The sequence below is a fragment of the Notechis scutatus genome, chromosome 3, assembly GCF_049901735.1.
Source record: "Notechis scutatus isolate UNSWTSFEM ecotype Mainland chromosome 3, rNotScu1.2, whole genome shotgun sequence".
NCBI classification, from domain to species: domain Eukaryota; kingdom Metazoa; phylum Chordata; class Lepidosauria; order Squamata; family Elapidae; genus Notechis; species Notechis scutatus.
This window is the reverse complement of record NC_142011.1, coordinates 97,586,676-97,608,028: the sequence shown is the minus strand read 5'-3', so window position 1 is coordinate 97,608,028 and position 21,353 is coordinate 97,586,676. Positions and strand designations below refer to the sequence as shown.

General features: G+C 38.0%; 1 protein-coding gene across 5 annotated transcripts; it reads right to left on the bottom strand.

Moving 5' to 3' along the window:
• Positions 1 to 615: 615 nt before the first annotated feature.
• UCHL5 (ubiquitin C-terminal hydrolase L5) lies at positions 616 to 21,341 on the bottom strand. Of its 5 annotated transcripts, none has more exons than XM_026669293.2 (12): positions 21,170 to 21,341; positions 18,365 to 18,428; positions 17,757 to 17,862; positions 15,023 to 15,148; positions 14,502 to 14,563; positions 14,283 to 14,413; positions 13,434 to 13,497; positions 12,635 to 12,737; positions 11,699 to 11,812; positions 8,988 to 9,017; positions 8,186 to 8,284; positions 616 to 1,292 (listed from the first exon to the last, which is right to left on the bottom strand). In XM_026669293.2, the coding sequence occupies exons 1-12, from the start codon at positions 21,294 to 21,296 to the stop codon at positions 1,248 to 1,250; spliced, it is 1,071 nt and encodes a 356-aa protein (XP_026525078.1). In that variant the 5' UTR covers positions 21,297 to 21,341; the 3' UTR covers positions 616 to 1,247. The 5 variants fall into 5 exon arrangements, with proteins under 5 accessions (XP_026525078.1, XP_026525080.1, XP_026525079.1 ...); XM_026669295.2 differs by lacking the exon at positions 21,170 to 21,341 and adding an exon at positions 19,533 to 19,797; XM_026669294.2 differs by lacking the exon at positions 8,988 to 9,017 and having other exon boundaries at positions 21,170 to 21,340.
• Between the last annotated feature and the right edge of the window lie 12 nt (positions 21,342 to 21,353).

Below are 21,353 nucleotides of genomic sequence, written 5' to 3'. Positions count from 1 at the left end.
ATTTATTTCTACAATTGCTCAAAAATATTGCCCACATTCTGGTGAGAGAAAAATTACTTGAGGATGGGATCCAGCACAAACCAAAAGCTCTGGTCCCTGTAACCAACCCAGATTGGATCCTACAATATTATTCTTGGACTCATATATTTGCCTTCATTCGTTCAAACATATTATCTGTTCTAAAGAGGGATTGGGTTCCACTGACTGCATTTGCTTTTCAAATTTTAAGCAAGTCATGGCTTATTCATTTAATCTATTATTTTTTCTTTTAGAATTTAAAATTACTTAATTTACTCCTCTTCTATTATCTCAAGTTGGGAATTTTTTTCTGGTTCTCCAATACTGCATTCACTCTTGAGGAAGGCTTGCAATACCCCTTCCTCATGTGACACAATCATTTCTACAGTTTATATTTACTAGTATAGCCAACCTGCAGTATCACTCTGCTTGCAAGTGTGGAAGCCAGCTGATTGTGTAATTTGGGTGAAGACCACAGGGTCAATGTGAAAGGAATACTGGTTCCGAGGGATTGCAATGTTCAAGAGAAGTGATTCCTCCCACCTCACAAAATCATATTATTCATTCAGTTCACAGAATTATCATACCAGACAATAATTTGCCAAAATAAAAATGGGAATATTTATTTTTTCCTACTAAAGCAATAAACTCTTACGCTTATGCATTGGTCTTTGTCAATCATTCTATTGTTAAAATTTTTACCGTCAGTTGTGTAGAAAATGTAGACATAACTCCATAAAAACAACTTAGGTCAAGTCACTGAACAATTCCAAGACCAAGATAAATAGTGGTGGTAAGCAAAGATAGACCAACTTATTTGTAAAAATAAGTTAAGCTCTCTTCACATAACTATATATCCATGGTTTCATTAAGAGACAAGATATTTTAAATATGTTCATTACAGTAAAAACTTCTACATTACTTGCACCAATTTGGGTCTATACAAATTGCAGCAGCATTTCCTGATTACATATGGAGAATCAATCAGAAATCACTGTTATATACTGGAATTGGACAGAGATTCTAAAACCATTACTGAGTGGTAGCTCATGCACATGATAGCAACAGGGAAAAAGGGAAGACCCCCGTGCAAATGGGACAGGACAAACTGTGACAAATTTGCAAATGTGCGCTGGACAAATTTAAACTGTACAAGTCTTGCAAAGTTACAAAGACATTCAGAAGCACATTTTCTTCTCCAGGCCTCCACCCTGTAAAGTCATTGATTTTCATTTGGCCTCTTGAGCTTTCTTAGCATTCTGTTTTTCTTTTGCCTAGAAGATAAAGACAGATAGAAAGACATTGCACCGTTTTAGTAACTTTTTTTTTTTGCTGTGACTCAACATGTACAAGATTTTGCACTTTCTTGAAATACTTAATATAGAAACAGGATATACAGCATAACAACCATTCTTTATTTTGAGCTGAGGGTTTCACCTTATCTGTCAGACAATGTACTATGCTGATGCAGTCCTGCCCTTCTACAAGCAGAACACCTCCATCAATTTGTGGAGCAAATTAGGATACAGCAGAGGCTCCCTGTTTTAGAAAGAATAATAATTTCTCTTAATCCATCTGCTTTACTTCTCAAAACAGCATTGCAGAACAGCTGGTGTGTACTGGCTAAGTATTGGCGTGAGAGTTCTTTGGGTGAACTTTCAGGAAACCATTCTCTTTTAATCTAATTTACTTTAAAGGGTTATTGTAGTAGGGATAAAATAAAGACCCCTTGCAAGTTTGTTTGAGTTTATGGAGAAAAGGCAGGACATAAAATATTATAACCTTGTTCTTCATAATTACTGACTACAGCAGTCACTGATTTATGACAACTGGGACCAGCATTTTGGTTGCTAAATGATGTAGTCATTAAGTGAATCACAATGTGATTGGCCTGATTTTATGAGCATTTTAATCACAGTCATTAAGTGAATCTCTGTGGTTGTTAAGTGAATCTAACTTCCCCAATTGACTTTGCTTGTCGAAATCTGGCTGGGAAGGTCACAAAATTGTGATCACAACAGGCAACTATCGCAAATGCAAACCAGTTGCCAAGCAACTGAATTATGATCATGTGACTGGGGGTGGTGGTACGATGGTTGAAACTTTGAGGATGGGTTATACCTTACTTTTTCTGAGATTATCATAATTTTGAATTATCATTAAATAAATTATCATAAGCTGACAATGTACATAATCATCGGGTTTTATTGCCAGCATTTCTTTACCTGTTTTATATATTTATATTATTTATATTTATATTTATATTTATATTTATATCATTTATATATTATACCAAATATATTTATATATTATACCAAAATCCAAGACAGAGAACAAGAGAACGGCAAAGCCCTCCTCCCATATATAAAAGGCACTACAGACAAAATCAGCAAGATCCTCCAAAAACACAACATTAAAACAGCATTCTGCACAAACAGAAAAATATCCACCATCCTAAGAAACCCTAAAGACAAAATCGAGTTAGAAAACCAAGGAGTATATGAAATCCCCTGCACTGCCTGCCTCACCACATACATTGGACAAACTAACAGAAGAATAAGTGCACGCGTTGAAGAACATAAGAACTCAATCAAAAAAGAAGAACCAACCTCTTCCCTGGTCCAACACCTCAAAGCCACAGGACATGAGATTGACCTTAAAAATACCAGAACTATCGCCAAAACTGAACACCACAGCAGCAGAATAATCAGAGAAGCCATAGAGATAGAAAAACGCCCACACAGCATGAATAAAAGAGATGACACCTCCCGCTTACCAGCCATTTGGAAACCCGCCCTCATGAACAGACGAGTACCCAACATGATAAATGACACCAGACCCACACCCATGAGGGCCACACAAGATGCCACCACCACACTTCCACGTAAAAATCAGACTCACACCCACACAGAAGATGAGACACGACCACAGACCAGAAGCCGCACTGCAGCTGCATCACTACCCACTTCAAACTCCTCTGAACCATACATGAAGCGAACTGACCCCCACCATGAAGATGTGGCACGACCACGAACTCGAAGCCAAACGAACACAGACCCAGACCCCAAACTCAAAGCCATATTAAAAACCCAAAATGCTACATCACAGCCACCCGCTCAGGACATCACATCAGAAAACTCAAGAAATTACACCTCAAGAACTCAAGAAGTCACAACACAGCAAATGACCCAGGATATCACAGCACAAGACCAAGGATACCACAGCAATAAATCTCACAAGGTCATCACACAACCCATTACCCAAGCTGTTACTACACAGGAGGCTAATCGAAAAGAGATCAAAACACAAACGACCCAGGAGATTACAACGCAAGACCCAGGATACCACAACAAAAGAACTCACAAGCCCATCACACAACCCATTACCCAAGCCGTTAAAACACAAGAGGCTAACGACCCAGGAGATGACAGCACAAGATCCAGGATATCTCTACAACAAAAGGCCATTACACAGCCCATTATACCAACATCAACTCCATCAACCAATCAAGAGGCTGCAGCATAGCCAACCAGCCCAGCACACCATCCCCACCACTTGTATATATAGAGAGATGGCAGCTCCGGTCACACACTGCTTGCACTGGCACTAAGCCGAAAGCACCAGCCTGAAGATGGCGAGTGGGACCTCGCCGAAACGTTGCCTAGATACTTTGAATCTTACGGAGAAAACCCGAATAACCAAAGATCCATATATATATATATATATATATATATATATAAATATATATATATATATTCTTAAGTTTTCGCGGGTACTTACATGTATGGTATTCAGCTTTGTTCGGGTATTTTCCCACGTCATTATAGTTGTGCTTTTAAAGTTATAGCAATGTTTCGGCAGAATCTCATCTGCCATCATCAGGCTTCTGTATTGAGTTCGTCTGTGAGTCAGGTTTTCACAGCCGTTCCTGTTTTAAATTTGGGGCTAGCCTACTGCTGTGCCAGAATGGTTTTTTCTTCATCCTGACTAGTTGGGAGTCTTGGTCTGTGTTTATTGGTCTTGGAGTTTGCTGTGTTCTGCTTGATTGGTGTCTCTAATATCTTCTGTCTGTTTTTTGGCCCTTTTTTTTTCTTGATTGGCTGGCAACATTGTGTTACTTTATTGGAGGCCTTTAGTGCAGCTTGGCTTCAGGTAAATGGACGGCTATCATTAGTTAGGAAGCTAGGTTTCATCTGGGTGCCTGGTTGGGGTGTGTTTGAGCTGGAGGTATCAGGGGGGATCTGTTTGTGCCCAGGTGTTTGCCTGGCTTGTGGTGTGGAGGTTTTTTTGTTTGTGAGTGCAGGCTTCCAAATAATTGACAGTCTGGTGGAATCATCTCTTCTATTCATGCTTTCAGGTCTTTTTTCAATCTCTATGGCTTCTCTGATAATTCTGTGGCTGGGGTTTTCTATAGTGGCTAGGGTTTTGGTGCCATTGAAGTTGATGCTATGACCTGTGGCTTCCATGTGTTGGACTAGTGAGGAAGTGTGTTCCAGCTTTTTTACTGCATTTTTGTATTCATCCAGGCGGGTACTTATTCTTATATATGTATGTGGTATTCAGCTTTGTTCGTGTATTTTCCCACGTCATTATAGTTGTGCTTTTAAAGTTGTAGCAACGTTTCGGCAGAATCTCATCTGCCATCTGGACGAACACAATACAGAAGCCTGATGATGGCAGATGAGATTCTGCCGAAACATTGCTACAACTTTAAAAGAACAACTATAATGATGTGGGAAAATAAATTATATTATAGGATAAATTATCAAGCAGTTTGTGAGTCCAATATAAATTAATGTCAGTTATATCAAGATTACTGCATTCTAAATAGGTAGCTACATTTCAAAGGAGTTATTTGTTCCTCTAAATGCTAGGCGGAAGCTCAATTAAGTGTAAAAATACCAACCTATTATCTGAGGTTGTCCAATAAGCAAAAAATTCTCTATTACGGCATATAAAAGTACTATACATTATTTTAATATCAATTTTAATATCAATTGTTGGTTCTTGATGTAAATACAAAGCTCCAATTACATCCAGATATAACACTGATATAAAAAAGGACATTTTCTTCAGCTGATAAAATGCTGAACCCATTTGTAACAACCTCAACATTAAAGCAACAATCTGAATGAACTTATTAACATTAATTTTATTTAAATCAAGAATCTACTATTCTATTTAATTGCAACAAAGAGCAAATATATGGACTGATATACTCTTCTGAAATGCCCAGATTTTTATTAAAGCTGGATTTAAACAGACCAATCTGCAACAATGAACCTAGTTTCTATAGCTCCATCTAAAGCAATTACTAAAAAAAGGTGGCATGTATTTCTGCCCTTTTGGTGCAGAAAACAGTTTAAGACTGCAGGCTTAACATCATTTTATAAAACAAGGCATGGTTTTATTAGATCTTATCTGGCAGCCCTGAAAGATAAGGCTGACTTGGAAAATATAACTTGGGTATATATATATATGAAAATATAACTTGGGTATATTATGATTTTTTGGCAGACCAGAAGCAGTTGTGGACTTTCTGCAAGTGAAATACAATAAATAGATTGTTAACAGAGAGTTTAGAAATTTAATTTAGTTGTTTGTTTTACTTGTTAACTATGTTTTTATATACTACCGTGTTTCTCATATAATAAGGCTGGGTCTTATTTTTTTTTTGAGCCCCGAAAAAATGGCTAGGCCGTCTTTTTGGGGGTGACTTAATTCCCCCCCATTGCATCTTCGGGCGGGCGGCGACTGCTTGGATGTTGACCTCGGCATTGGTGGGGCACTTCATATCGGGGTCAACGCAGGCAGCACCATATCCGGGTGTGCAACAAAAGCACTTCCTAATGGCAAGCCCCCCCCACCATTCCCCCCCATTTCACATGTTTTAATATAGGCCTTAATTTGGGGGGAGGGGCTTAATTTCATTTCATGCCTATAAAACATGCTGTGACTTCCTATTGGCGGAGGCCGTATTGTTGGAGAAACAGGGTAGATAGATGTCAGGGTAAGTGAGTTGGGTAAATAGTGTTGTAGAAATTTACAAATTGTGTACCTGCTTCACAAGGGTGTTTTATCAGTGTTCAACTAGGAGGGACAATTTATGTATATGTCTATTTTGTTTTTTTTAATGCACTTTTAGGGTGTAGTCTTGTTTAGCTTTGTTTTGTTTCTGTATTTTTGAGTATTTTAATGTTTGAAGAAAATAATAGTTTAAAAAAAAAAAAAGCATGATTTTAAAATTCCTTCCGAAGATCAAATATTCTGTTCCTATCAAGTATGGCTCTTGACTCCTGATTATACTCATGTTAAGGAGAAAAATCTCTGCAATCCAACAGACAAAATTACAAAGAGCTAGATCCAGTTTTATTCATACTTAGACGTGATTTACTTAAGTCAGTGAGCTTTAATTTGGTCATGACTACAAGTCACATATATACTTTGAGTATGAGTACACTTGCACTCATACTACCAATCAACTTCTATCACTCAACAGAATTACTATCAAACATTTTTTTTTTAAATCTTCTGGTAAAAGCCTGGTAGCATGTGATGAGCTAACCATGTATATGAAAATTGTGAAAAGCAAGGAACTGATAGTATTTATTTAAAAGTGGGGGAAAAATCTTATTGGTAAAACCTTTAAATGGTTTTCCTAAGCATTAGAATCTCGTATTTTATATCTAATGCAGGAAAGAACATGTCTGAGGCTATTTCAGGATAAGAATCAAAATCAGGTTAGAGGAACCATTGCAGTTTAATAACCCTAAGAGGACAGAGGACAGGGAGAACATGTTGCTTTCTTCCCCAAACGTGCTTGGAACTTAGCCATATCACTAAATCAGTGTTACTGCTAGAAATGAAACAACGGAGCAAATCAAAGTAATTAGAGAAATAAGAGACATTCTGCAAGTCAACTTTTTAGAGGAATGTATCCATGCTTCAAGAATGCCATCTAGTGGTTGTACAGCTACCACAAAACTTGTCCCAATAGCCTTATCGCTCTCATTCCAAAGAAAAATCTGCAAATTACTTTCCATTTTCCACTTAGCCAGATGCTACAAGTACTCCTTGACTTATAACAGTTCATTTAGCGACCATTTGAAGTTACAATGGCACTGAAAAAGGTGACTTATGACTATTTTTTCACACTTATAATCATTTCAGCATTCCCCCATGGCCATGTGATCAAAATTCAGATGCTTAGCAACTGATTCATGTTTATGACAGTTGCAATGTCCTCATATTTATAACAGTTGCAGTGTAATCCCCTGACAAGCAAAGTCAATGGGAAAACTAGATACACTTAACATCCACGATCCTAACAACACCTGCAGTAATTCACTTAACTGTAACAAGAAAAGCTGTAAAATGTAGCAAGTCACTTAACAAACGTCTCTCTTAGCAACAGAAATGTTGGGCTCAATTGTAGTTGTAAACCGAGGACTACTGTACTCTCAAACCCCCAACTTCATAAAAGCCTAACCATGTTTCCCTGAAAATAAGACCCAGTCTTATATTTTGGGAGGCTTCAAAATAAGCACTAGGACTTATTTTTGCAGGATGTCTTGTTTCTTTCCATGTATGGGAGGCTTACTTCTGCTTGCTCATGGCCACAATGGGGCAGGCAAGTCGAGAGACGGAGTAGGCAGGCGGCTACGGGAGGCTCGTCTTTGCATCTCTCAGCTTTCCCACGGCCGAGGTGGGGGATGGAGATGTCTCACGTGCCCTACACCGGCTTACCTCAGGCCATCCACGTCCCAACTCGTGCCTTGTCTTGCAGTGGCGGTTCCAGCACTGTCCAGCAGGACCCTGCATGACCATTGGCCCACTTCTACTTGCTCATGGCCGCAATAGAGCAGGGAAGCCAAGAGACGGAGTGGGCAAGCAGCCGAGGGAGGCTCATCTTCGCATCTCTCGGCTTTCCCATGGCCCATGCGTGTCAGGATCATCTGCCTTCCTCCTGCTGCTTGAACAGGTGATCAAGTCACCTGTGTTGTACAGGCTGTGGCTGCTGCTGAACACCATTAGCCCCCGTGCCCTCCAGTGCTGACCACGCCCCCCACTGATGATGACCTTAACTAGGGCTTGTTTTTTTGGGTAGGGCTTATATTAGGAGCACGCTAAAAATCAGGTAGAATTCTACTCATAAGACAACATTTACCTTTTCTACTAGTGGAATCAATTGCTGATGTTCTGCTAACGTTTTTAGCAATTCCATGATAAATGGTAGGTAGTTGTGTTTTCTTCTAATGTTTTCAATCTGCAAGCACAGAAGAAACATGACATGAATCAGCATTCGGTTCCATTACTATAACACAAAATCATGTTTATGATGTAATTTTCTGAATAAAAGCACTACACTACAGGAAAGGAAGGGAAGAGAAGAGATTATAGCTAATGGTTGTAATAAGAGAGGTATAGCTAATCTTCAACTTATCTTCTTAGTCCTTTTGGGCCAGAGGAGTTAAAAAATTATCTGTGATAACAAAAGTATCCCCAGTCCTGTAATCAAGATATGCATGCAAGATTTTTTTTTTTTACCATACTGTAGTTTAAATTACAATGTCTTCAGTTTTACGATTAAGCTCAACATTTATATGTGGTTGACAAGAGATATGGATTTGGTTTGAAAGCTTAAATGTCCAAAGAAGTAGAACAAACATTTAGGTTGTTAATGAACTTTTTCTTTGAATTTGGTAGTAATCTTTCTTCCAAAAGAAATTTCCAATACAATTGTTTAGCCATTTTAAGGATGAACAAAACTGTCTAGCCTTACATTTGAAATGACCACTGAACTTAGTTGGCTATTCAACAACCTGGTCGGTTCCTCAAACATTGACCCCAAAGATAAGAGATGACACTTCCTACTAGGAATCAAATATTTTAAATATATGAAGGTGAGCTAAAATAAAGGAAGAATTTGTAAACAGCAACCAAATGAATTAGATTACAAGCTATCTGACCTTGCTGCAGGGATCAGGTTGCACTGCCCCCTAGAAACAAGGTAGAAAAGAAATTTCAAAAAGGCATGGGAGTGGAAGAGATTAACTAGCCATGAAATATAATGAATAGCCTGAGCAAAGCAGCTCTCCAACAAAGAGATTCACATTCTGGAAGTGATGGGATTCCTTTTATCTTGCTTTTGAATTTTCTCTTTGCTATTCTTTGTAGAATTTTTCTAGCTGAGAAATATTCCTGCTTGCTGGAAGATCTCTATACAATTTCTCCAAGTGTATCTTGCTGGATATGGCCAAACATATCAGCAAGATCTGCTGCAACAACTCTCCCATGTAAAATTTTAGTGACTATCTAAAAAAGTGGTGCTGAAAAAAGTGACTTATCACTGGCCCTCACTTCTAACCATTGTACATTGTGATTCAGATGCTTGACAACAAGCACCTATTTATGACAGTTAGAGCATCCCAAGATCACATGATCATTATTTGCAATCTTCTCAGAGAGTCTCCAACAAGCGAAGTCAATAGGTGAAGCTGCATTTGCTTAATGATCAAGTGATCTGCTTAAGAACCTCAGCAAAGAGTTGACTCATTTAATAATTGTGTTGCTTAGTGATGGAAGTTCCAGTCCCAACTGTCGCTGTAAATAAAGGACTACCTGTATATTCATTTCTAAATACTCAAGAGAGCTGCTTAATCATAGTTGTTGGAAGCACATAGAATAACCATCACAGAGGTTAAAAAAATCAAGAGTATTGTTTATGTATGAATTGTCTTCACTGGGCTAACTGGAGACCTAGTGAGTCAATCAACTTTTTGGATTTCAGTAACTATTTTACTAAAATAATATTTTAGAAATATTTAAAAATATTGAACCAAATGGAAATGTGTTTATATTTTTGTACATGCCACTCACTATTTTCTTATTTTTTACTGTGTAATCAGCTATATAAATGATTATGCCTAGATGCTGATTTGCAGAAAGATACCATGTTTCACTATATATCTTTTAGAGGTTGTGTCACTATGTATTCATTAGGGATGTATTGAAACATACAATTTTATTAGGAGTGCCTAAATGTTTCACAAATTCAATTGCTTTTTGAGAATGTTTCCCTTGAACTTTCAAATAAGATTGCAGAACTGCTTTGAAAGCAAAAGAAAATGAATGACATGTACATGATTTGCTCTTTTTTATAAATAGGCTAGGGAATTTAATTTTCTAAGGTTTGTTTTCTGTTTCTGTACAAACCCCACTTCAATTTTCACATTGTGCTCTGGAAAACTGTTTTATTCCCCAGAAACTGACCCAGTGTTTTTCAATTAGAAATATGATAGATAGAAAAGATTAATTTAAAGATTGCTTGTCCATCAATATAAACTTGTCTCTGCAGTGTAGAAACAGGGTCCTTGTTCTGGCATGGTAAAAGAAACTTGGGAGTCCGAAAGAAACATAGAAAGTGATGACTCTTGATAGATGCTCAGACAAATCAGTATAAAGCTGGGTTTATTAAAAAATATCAAAACTCATTTCTTTGAGCCAGAATGACACAATAATTTTTTGATGCAAAGGTTGAATTTGGTCTTTGAGATGGATGATACTTATACTAGAAAATAGAAGTGGAATCAGGAAAAAAACAAGAATTAAATAAATGCAATTATTATTTTCGAATAACCAAAATGAAATTGATATATTTCAATAGAGGAATACACAAACAAATCAGTCTAGCATGAAAACCAACTGATTTCTCTTTATGATTCTCAAACATTCACATTCAGATCTTGCCCTAGGGACAAAAATAAGGAATTGACATTCAAAACATTACTAATCCACCGAGAAATCTTTGAATCCCCCCACCCCCACACTAAATCTGCACTGGAGAATAGATGCTAAAATGAAGTTTCATCACAACCATCCCTGCTATATTAGTAGTAGAAACACATCAGGGAAGACAACAGGAGGGAAATGGAGTAGGTGAAATGTAAGCAGGAACTAGGTAACTAGTCAAGTGTTTTCTCTCTTTTTCTTTTCTGGTGCCTCTGACTGGACTGCTCTCTACAGTTTTCTTGGCAAGATTTCAAAAGTGATTTGCCATAGCCTGCTTCTTAGGTTGAGAGAAAGCGACTGGCCCAAGAACACCCAGTTTGCTTTGAGCCTAGGCAGGACTAGAACTCAGAGCCTCCTGGTTTTTAGCCTGATTCCATACGAAACCATGGATAATTTTTATTTACATCTCATCTTTATTAATTTACAACTAATTCAAGGCAGCGAATATATCCCATATACCTTTTTTTCTCTTATTTTTCCCACAATAACCCACGAGGTGAGTTGGGCTGAGAATGTTGTCCTGCATGTTCATGTCACTTTTTATTTATTCTGAGAGACCACAGAGAACAGTAGAGAAAGATGCAAACAAGCAAACCATGGAAGAAGAGAAAGCACCAATTTCTTGATTCGTACCAGTGAGATTTAACAATAATTTTGAAAATCTGGATCATTTATAATGAGGGTAGTTTAATATATTACTTTCTTCTTTTTCTAAGAGGCAATGACTCATCTTGAATGTATTTGGTTTCTAAGATTAATTTTGTTCTGAATATTAAAGAGCACATTACCTTAAAGTAGCTATCTCCTGTGGAAAACAACTTAGTGCAGGGTTGATGTTTCAAACAAATAGATTACCTCTTTCTATCATTCAAAGGAGCAGCCTACATACCTTGTACCTTTTCAATTTTTGGTTTTCTTCTTCAATTAACATCTGATACTTTGCAACTTCGGATTGAACAGAACTTAATATATTACTGCTCTGGTCTGTATCCATCGGCTCTTCCTGTTTGGAAAAATAGTTTGATTGAATTAAATAACAGCATTTTAAACACAGCATCCATTCAAGAAATGCAGAACATGAATAATATACATTGAACTAAAGAGCTGATTCCATATTTTGCAAGCTCAAGCATCAGATGCAGACTTTTACATAAACAGAAAGCTTAATATATAGGAAAAATAAATCCAAACTCTTGATTTGTGCAGTATTATTTTAAGACCAATCATAACAGAAAACTGTATGCAATCATTTGTGTTTTCCAGAACTGTTGATCAAATAAAAGAACACAACTTTTTCTAAAGCATACAATCCACCTCTTTGCTGTCTTCTAGTGCTAGTTTTTAATACTTGGCAAACTGTACTTAATTTGCTAATGTAATGTTCTGCAGTTTGATATTCTACCCTAGAAGCCATATTTTTCAAATAATCTGTATAATGCAGTTTTCTTTAGAAGAATCTCCTTTTTAGGAAAATGATAGAAACTTTACAGGTAGGTTATTCAAAATTGTAATAGTTTCTGGAAGATGCATTTTGAAGTTAAATAAAGACAGTTTAATTTCAGCTTGTTAACTCATCCTTTTCAAGGTTCAAAAGAAATTGATAATGCTTAGTTACTGAATGGGGAAGGGGATGATGGAAAAAGGAACAGGAAAAACCATGTTATCTAAATCTGATACTTGCTTTATAATTTTATATTTCTAAATCACCCTTATATGAATCTCTTAACTTAGCTTCTAAAATGTTATGTAGGACTAGGTACTCCAAGAACTTCATTAACTCTCACATCCCAGCCATTACAAAGAAGCGTATCTAATTGATAAATACCTCGGCCAGCTGTCTCTGCAGATCTGCAATTTTCTGTTCATATATCATTTTTCTATCAGATACAATTGCCATCAGGTTAAACCTTATCTCACCTTCACTATACCTGCAAAACATGAACAGAGTTTGTGTTACATATTGCTGTTACGTTATGATTTTAAAAATATTCATAGATGTTAAATCCTTTTGGAACATTTTAATAACACATCACAAGAAAAATCAAGATTCAAACTGAACATTGCTCTCTATTTATCACATAAACAATGGATAAGTTCAGTAACAGAGCCCTTCAAAGTGTTAATAGTTGCCAAATAGCTACAAAGTACTCCTGGTTAAAATCCCTGTGATATGACTCCAATCATTTTGCGTACATTTGTCAGCTATGCTTACTTGAAAGCTAAAGTTTGATGCTTAAAGATTTCAGAAGGTCAAATAACATTGTAAGCTTTTTAAAAAATATAATTAACTGAAATAAAAGTGAAGATGAAATAATGTTTCTTATCATCTCCATATATTCCTTTCCTAGGCAGTGGCAGCAAGCACTTTTGATATGACTATAGTGGATCTCTGTTTCTATCGTATCAAGAACTCCACTGTAGCTGCTTCTGGATTAGCCAGATTAAAAGCGAGTCTGTTGATCATAAAAGTTGACATAGTAAAAAGAATTCTCAAAAATCTGTTTTCTATAAGTAACAGGGTAAGTAAAAGCCATTCTTTTAATTTCTTCAGCTAGCTTACCAAGAACAAAATCTGTTTTAATGTTTTATAAGCAAGAACTTAAAATATAGTTATAAACACTTACTTTTGTATCCGTTTTTCTATGACAGGCCTTACAGCATTGATCCAGTCATCTTGATTGCACACTCCTAAAAAGGAAGTACACAAATAATGCAAATCAATACACAGACATAGGCTTGCAACGTGAAGTCATAAAATCAAGTTTAGCTCTGTCATTATCACCATCACCAATAATGATTTATTTTATTGTGTGCCCAAGTACCCATACAAAATAAAATGCTGGGTTGGTTGTAGGCAAGTTCTTGGGAAATGTGCTGACCAGTTCAGAAAAAAAAGTAAGGTGTGTGTTTGGGTTTTTTTTTTTTTGTTTGGTTTTTGTGTTTTTTTTTTTTGGGGGGTTTTTGTGGGGGTTGTTGGGTTGGGGGGTGTTTTTTTTTTTTTTGTGGGGTTTGGTGGTGGTTGGGTTTTTTTTGGGTTGGGGGTGGGGGTTTGGGGGGTTTTTTTGGGGGGGTTTTTTTTTTTTTTTTTTTTTTTTTTTTTTCTTTCCTTTTTTTTTTTTTTTTAATTTTTTTTTGTTTTTTTTTTTTGCGGGTTTGGCTTTTTTTTTTTTTTGTTTGTTTTTTTTTTTTTTCTTCTTTTTTTTGGGGGCGGGGGGGGTTGGGGGGGGGGTTGGGATGGTATACAGCATCCCTGAGCTAAAGAGTGAAAGGAAAACAACATTTTGTTGAACTGATTTTGATTGACAGTATCTATCATGGCAGTCATTTTCTGGCAGTATCTGTAACCTGCTCTTAAAATTCTAAATATTTCCATTAGCCTCCCTTCCTCATTCATACATTCAGAATGTCATGCTGCAGTTAAAAAAATTCAGGTTAAAAAACTGACAACTACATAGGTGAAACAAAAATATTACCTAAATCTATTGGACCTTCCCTCAAACCATCCAATTCATATAATCGACCATTTACAGGAACATAGCTGACAAAGTGAAAGGCATCTTCTTCTTTTGCTGTTGATTTTGCATCAAATTCAAACATCTGTTGTCTGCAAGAGAAGTGCAACACATGAATGAATGTTACAACTCTCCTCTCTAAACATATTTTACTTGGGAAGTATTTCAACATCTTCTTACCTAGCAAAACTGTTATGAACTTGTCGTATCACTTCTGAGTTACTTAATGCTAAGCCTTTCATCTGAAAGGGAAAAAAATATTGTAATTACATTTGTCATTCATTTAGCAACCATTCAAAGTTACAACAGCACCAAAAAAACTGCTGGTCTTTACAACAGGTCCTCACACTTACAACAGTCATAGCATCCCCATGGGTTACATGATCAAAATTCAGGCGTTTGGCAACCAGCATGCATTCATGATAGATATAGTTTCTAGGGTAATGGCCATTTCTGACTGTTAACAATCAGTTTTTGACAAGCAAAGTGAAGCAGAATTCACTTAATGACATGATTAATTTAATAACTCCAATGATTACTTTAACACCCATGATTAAAAAAGGTTGTAAAATAAGGCATGACCCACTTAAGAACTGGTTTGCCTAACAATGGAAATTCTGATTCCATCAGTAGTCATAAAGTGAGGACACCTATATTGCTCATATTCAAGACATTTTTGCAAATATCATTTTTACACATACCGCAGCATCAAAGCTTTGAGAGAATTCTTTGAATTCAGACAGTGTTTCTCCTAAATGGATATCTTGATGAGTGCAGTTCAACAAAACACTGACTATTGCTTGAGTTGCACAAGCATTATTTATTACCTGTAAAGAGCATAAAAAATAATTTAATTAGTGCGAATTGTAGAAATCACAAACTTTACTTACTGCAACCCCCTTTAAACTTCAGAACTGTTTACATGGCCCTATGTTTGCATGGTCAAATATACATGATGGCAATAGTTTACACATGTGTAAACCATTCCTATAATTCACCCTCACCCTAAATAGATTAACATAACAACACCAGTTGCTTGTGGTTGTAATATTGTTATTTTGGTTTGCATTATTAAGTGGAACAAGGGTTCCATGAACCATTTAATTTGCTGAGATTTAATAGTTGGTCTATTCTTTGTTAATAACTTGTCTGATAACTATACACATACTTTCTTAAGAAATAGTAATGATTGGTGGCTAAACAGTTCTGTATTTGGAAATTGTCCCTTCAAGACAGAAAAGACAAACAGAAAAAAAATTAAAGGAAATCTAGGAATTAAGATTTATCTAAACAATAATTAGTTCATAATGAAAAGAATCTTATTTTATGAAATCAAATGTTAGGTCATGTTTTAGTGCATCACATGTTCTTAACTTAAGTAAAACTTTTGCTTCTCAATCTTCTATCCAATTTAAACTGACTTAACTGTATATTCTTAAGTGATTAGGTTAACGTATTATTGCCACAAATTTAAGCAGGAAGAATTGTAATTCTGCTATTTACCTCACACTAAGTAGTTAGCAGATTTGGGTTTGAATCATAACAGACAAGAAAAGCAAGACAATAAAGAGATCTCTTCTTAAAATAGTGGTACAGTAGAACCTCAGGTTGCGACCGTAATCCATTCCAGGACTACGGTCGCAACCCAATTTGGTCGCGATTGGAAGCATGATGGACTCACATGCGCAGATGGACTATGCATGTGCAGAAGGGGAAACTGCTGCGGCAAGGGAATCTGCTGTGGCCAGGTGTGTTTGCCACCTGAGTTTTGAATTGTGACCAGATTCAAAAATCAGGTGGATTTTTTGGTTGGAACCCAATTTGGTTGCGAACAGGAACGTTTGCGACCCGAGGTTCCACTGTAATTGAAATGCCACAATTCAGTCTGTTTCTAAGCATACCAGAAATCATGATGTCGTTCTATCTTGTTCCTCCTTAAACTTTACATGGATGACATCCTTGTGGAAAATGGACATTCAAAATACATTATACTAATAGTGTTAAATTTTACTGCACTATGCTTGCTACCTTAACAGATTACATCAAATTGAACAAATTTTGTTTTATGTTAATTGGATATTTTCTGGCTGGAGGTTTATATTAAAGATATTAGAATTCCAAAACAAAGAAATGAAAAAAAAATCCAATTTCATAATAAGAGTGTTTGAAAATATATATATAGTCCTTGACTTACAACAATTCATTTAGTGACCATACAAAGTGACAAAGCACTGAAAAAAGTGACTTATGACTGTTTTTCACATTTACAACTATTGTAGCATTTTCATGGTCACATAATCAAAATTTAAATACTCAGCAACTGACTCATATTTATGATGTTTGCAGTGTTCCGGAGCCACATGGTCATCTTTTGTGATCTTCTAACAAGCAAAGTTAATTGGGAAGCTAAGTTCATTTAGCATCCTGGTTACCAGCTTAACAACTGTAAAAAGAAAGGTTGTAAAATGGGGCAAAATTCACAACTGTTTTGCTTAACAACCAGGCATGATATTCCCCTCTGAAAAAAAAAATCAGGGCCGGCCAAGAGACCCCCCCGCTGCGCGCCCGCTGCCTTCCTCGCCAGAGCCAGGTGGCGGCGTGTTGCATGGAGGCTGGTCTGTGGCTGGCCCAGCTCCCTTTCCTGCCGCTCAGCGGCCTCCGCTCGCACTGCCCGGGCTCCGCTCAGGTATCCGGCTGGGGCTGTCAGGAGTTGCTACCGCTGGCGCAGCTCCACGCGGCTCCAGTCCCGCGTTGCCTCGGGAAGGGAAAGGCAAAACCAGGAGCCGCTGCTGCCATTGCAAAGCGCCGCCACGGCTCTTCCTTTTTGCCTTTCCCTTCCTGAGGCAATGCGGGACTGGAGCTACGCGGAGCCGCGCCAGCAACTCCTGACTCGGGGCCTCCGAGGGGAGGGGAAGGAGGAGAAGAAGGGGTGGGGGGAAAGGAGGGGGCGATTCCCAAAAAAATCAGAATTCCGATTTTAATCGGAAGAATATCATGCCTGATAACAACATAAATTTTGGGCTCAATTGTGGTTGTAAGTCAAGGACTACATGTATATGGACAATTTCATAGTTTAAAAATATGTTTGTAAATTTGCTAAAAAAAGGCTAATTATATACTTATTAATTCAGAAACTTCCTTCTAGCTAAGAACACATAGCTTTGTAGACCACAAAGCACTTTCCATGATCAGAATCAGAAAATACAGGCATATCTTTAGTAACACTACAATTATATATTCACATTATTTATAAAACTAAATGTTAAAAATAAAAATATATACATTTCTAGTTCAAGGTTAAAATGATTTTTATCAGTACTTCACTGAACCTGTTTGCCATGTTTCCGTTTCATCACAATATTTCAGAAGATAATTTTTATTTCCTTTGCTTAAAAAGAAATTGTCCTAGATACAGAGTTTTTCAATTTACCATACCTGTTTAGCAAAAAATAATGTGTCTAATCTGGAATCCTGAACAACAGAACCAGCTGGTTCTTCTCCTGGTTGCCATTTGAACAAAAATATCAGTCCATGAACTGGCCTACAGATAAAGAAAAACACAAAATATGTTGAAAACTGAAACATATATACTGACCAGGAAACAAAGCTAACTTACATATGCATTATAATTAAAGTGTAGAACAGTAACTGATTAGCAGCGGAAAGGAAAACAATACGATGCCTTCTAAAAAATGTTTGGGGGAATCATACTTTTAAGGAATATTTTATCTGTGTTGCATGAAACACATACCTCCTTACTGGGCAAAGGAGTACTTAGATTTTGCAACAGGCACAGCAAATAATTTCACAGATCTCTGGCAGAATTCAATTTCTCCTTCCCACTAGAACTCAGAATGTAACTATATATTCATAGAAATAACTATATTGGATTAGGTATCTTCATTTCTTTTTCCAATAATGTGAATTGCTTGACTAAAGCTCTGAGCAAATATCCTTTATCCATTGGCGGGAAATATAGAACGTAATTTATACACCAAGGACGAACACAGGGAACAAAAGGTAAATAACTACAAGCAGCATACTTTAATTTTTCAAAGTTCTCAGGCTCCAAACTCCATATCTCCTCAACCTGTGCTCCTCTGCAACCTGAAAATTAAGGAATAGGTTGGAAGTTATCCAGGGCCAATTTATATGGGAAAAATCCAAGAGCAAAACTTAGCATTAGTTTAAAAAGGAATTACAAGTCAATCTAGCTCTTCAAGCATCTGGCTTACATGTTTGCACTCACAAAATTCTGACACATACACATTTTACTTTCCGGCATTCATTACATTATATGTTAATTATAGATACACAATTGAAATATAGATTTAATGCATTTAACATGACAGTCACCAGCCAATCTTGACTGCTTTTGAAGAAGGGGGCAGCTTTGGTCCTAGTTAATATTTGATTGGGAGACCACTAGGAAATCCTATGTTGTAGACAAAACTGGAAATGAGTGGCTGATCTAATCAGTGTACATTTACAAATGGATGTCAGAAGGGGCACTGACAGAAACAGAGTCTGGCTGTTGCTCTTTTTTGAAAATAAGTTTTATGGAAAGCTGCTGTGCCATATTCAAATTGAAGTATGCATCTCTCTCCCCATTCTCAAATTAATGGAAGGCAATGCCTATTACACTTTCCATAATTTATTTCTTTTTATTACATACCCATGACTTCCATCATAAATAAACCATTTATATTTAACAACAATAAAAAAAAATTCTCTCTAGATCCATGAAAATAATGTTACTACCACTTCTATACCCCATTTCCTACCAATTTTAAAACTAAAGAAAAACAACAAATCTCATATGCACCAAGGGAAAAAAAAGATTCTCTACACGTGGGAGGAAATAATCTTGTCCAGAGGATGTCTCACTCCTTGAAAAAGAGTAGGCTCACACAAGATGCTAAATAAGCAAGATAGCTTTTGCCCTAGGCAATGTCTCTGGTTATTCCTGAATTGTTGTTCCAATGACTAAATCGTTAACCAGGGAACCGCGTTCTGTACATGGCCAGAAACTACATCCATCCTTAATCAACGAGGCGTTTGCAAACGGATGCTGGAAATCCTCGGAACCCAATCGAGCCCATGAAGGTCGAATCTGACGCTTTGGCCAGTTTCCCCTCCTTTGGCTCCCTTTTAGCCCGCGCCTCGGAGGTGGGGGGCGGGATGCGATGGCAATCCAGCCACAAACCTCACCGAAGCCCTTGATGAGCTCCGTGAAGACGCCTGGGTCGCTCTCCATGAGGCACCACTCGCCAGCGCTGCCCCCGCCCGCCATCGCGCCCAAGAAGCCGCCGCACTGCCTTGCTTCGCTCTCAATCGACCGGACTCCGCTAAAATGCTCCAGTGGGTTCTCCCTCGCTTGTCTCGCGTGCCGCCCTTCTGCGCTAATCGCGCGCCCTTCGCCCACCCCCGCGGACGGTCGAAGGCAAGCCAAGCCAACGCACGCCACCGCTTTCCCGACAGCCTCAGCGGCCGGCGACTTAAATCTCGAAGTGGGGGGTACAGTCTCCTCTACTCTATGGTGAAGAGAGGAGCAAAAGGACTAACCAGAGAGAGGAGAGGCTAAACCGCCCGGCGTGCTGCACTTCCGGCTCGCGATTAAAGAGACGAGGTTTTAAGAATAGAGTAAAACCGGTGTAAATAAGACTGAATGGCGCGGTGGCATTATTTCATAATTTTGCTTTTGTTTTAAGAACAAACTCAATTGGCAACCTATAGGCCAAGAGAGCAGTGGCTTGTAGGCTATGTTGGCACTGATGTGTAACCTTGAATACTCAACCCAGTTTTTTTGTATCCATGATATTGAACCATTGGTTAATGAAACAGCTGGGGTGGGGGGGGGACACACACTATACGCTAAATCATAAATCGGGGATGACAAACCATAATACTTAATCCTAAACGAAAATCACATCTTTTGTCCTATGAATAAATCGTTACTTTCAACCCCAATAATCAGGATTGCTTATTTGGTTTAGTATGTTAATAATGCCACCCTAAATTGCTAATTAGGTTAAGCAACGCAGCCACTAACTGATCTCTCTTGGGTTATTTTCTCCATTCTGGGGCTCCAACTGATATTTTACGTGACTATAAAACACATCTATGATGACCTTCCCCTGCCTGGTTTCATTCATTGTGACGGACAATCTCTTTATGCCTAAGGAGGAACTAAAACTCACGGTCTCTTGTCCCAAAGGTGCTTTTTCAAGAGGCAACTGGACTGTTTGTTTTCTCTGAAAACGTTTCGCTTCTCATCCAAGAAGAAGCTAAAGAAGCTTCTTGGATGAGAAGCATAACATCTTTAAAAAACAACAAACCAATAACCAGAAAGTCCAGTTGCCTCCTGAAAAAGTAACTATGACCTGGTTGACTGAGAATCTCCAGACATTTAGTCACGGTCTCTTGGGTTTCTAGCCTGGTGCCTTTAACCATTGGCAAACCAAAACTGGCTTCTTACATTCTTACATACTACATTGGCATCAATTTAACACGAAGACTGCTTTTCTCGGAAAATGAAAGCAATCCATCGGCGAATCACAGCAATGTAACTAGGGCAGCAGTAACATAAAAACCTCAACTTGCAAAGAAACCTCGTCCTCTAGCTTCGCTGCCCTACATTTCCCAAGTCCTCCGCCACCAACGACTGCCTACCAAAAACGCCCGAGAGTTACAGGAGCTGCAATGGGCAGCACCTCCAAACGGGACTGCCATCCCAGTCCAGCTTTTGTCGAACTCCGCTCAAAGCTTTTGAACCACAAATTTAGGGTCAAGGGCCCTAAAAATACCCCAAATTTGTGCACCGCGGCGCCGGCCTGCGCGCAACACACCCGAAAGCAAAAAGCGGAAACCTTCGTGGCCGCGAGAGCTGAGGGATAACGCCGCGAGACAGATGCGGGTTGCGGAGGAGGGGAGACGTGGGGGGCAGTGCATCCGGGTCTTGGGGATCCCTGTCATCTGCGGAGGCGGCGAAGATCCGCTGCCCCATCCGGCTCCCTCCCTCCCTTGTTTTTA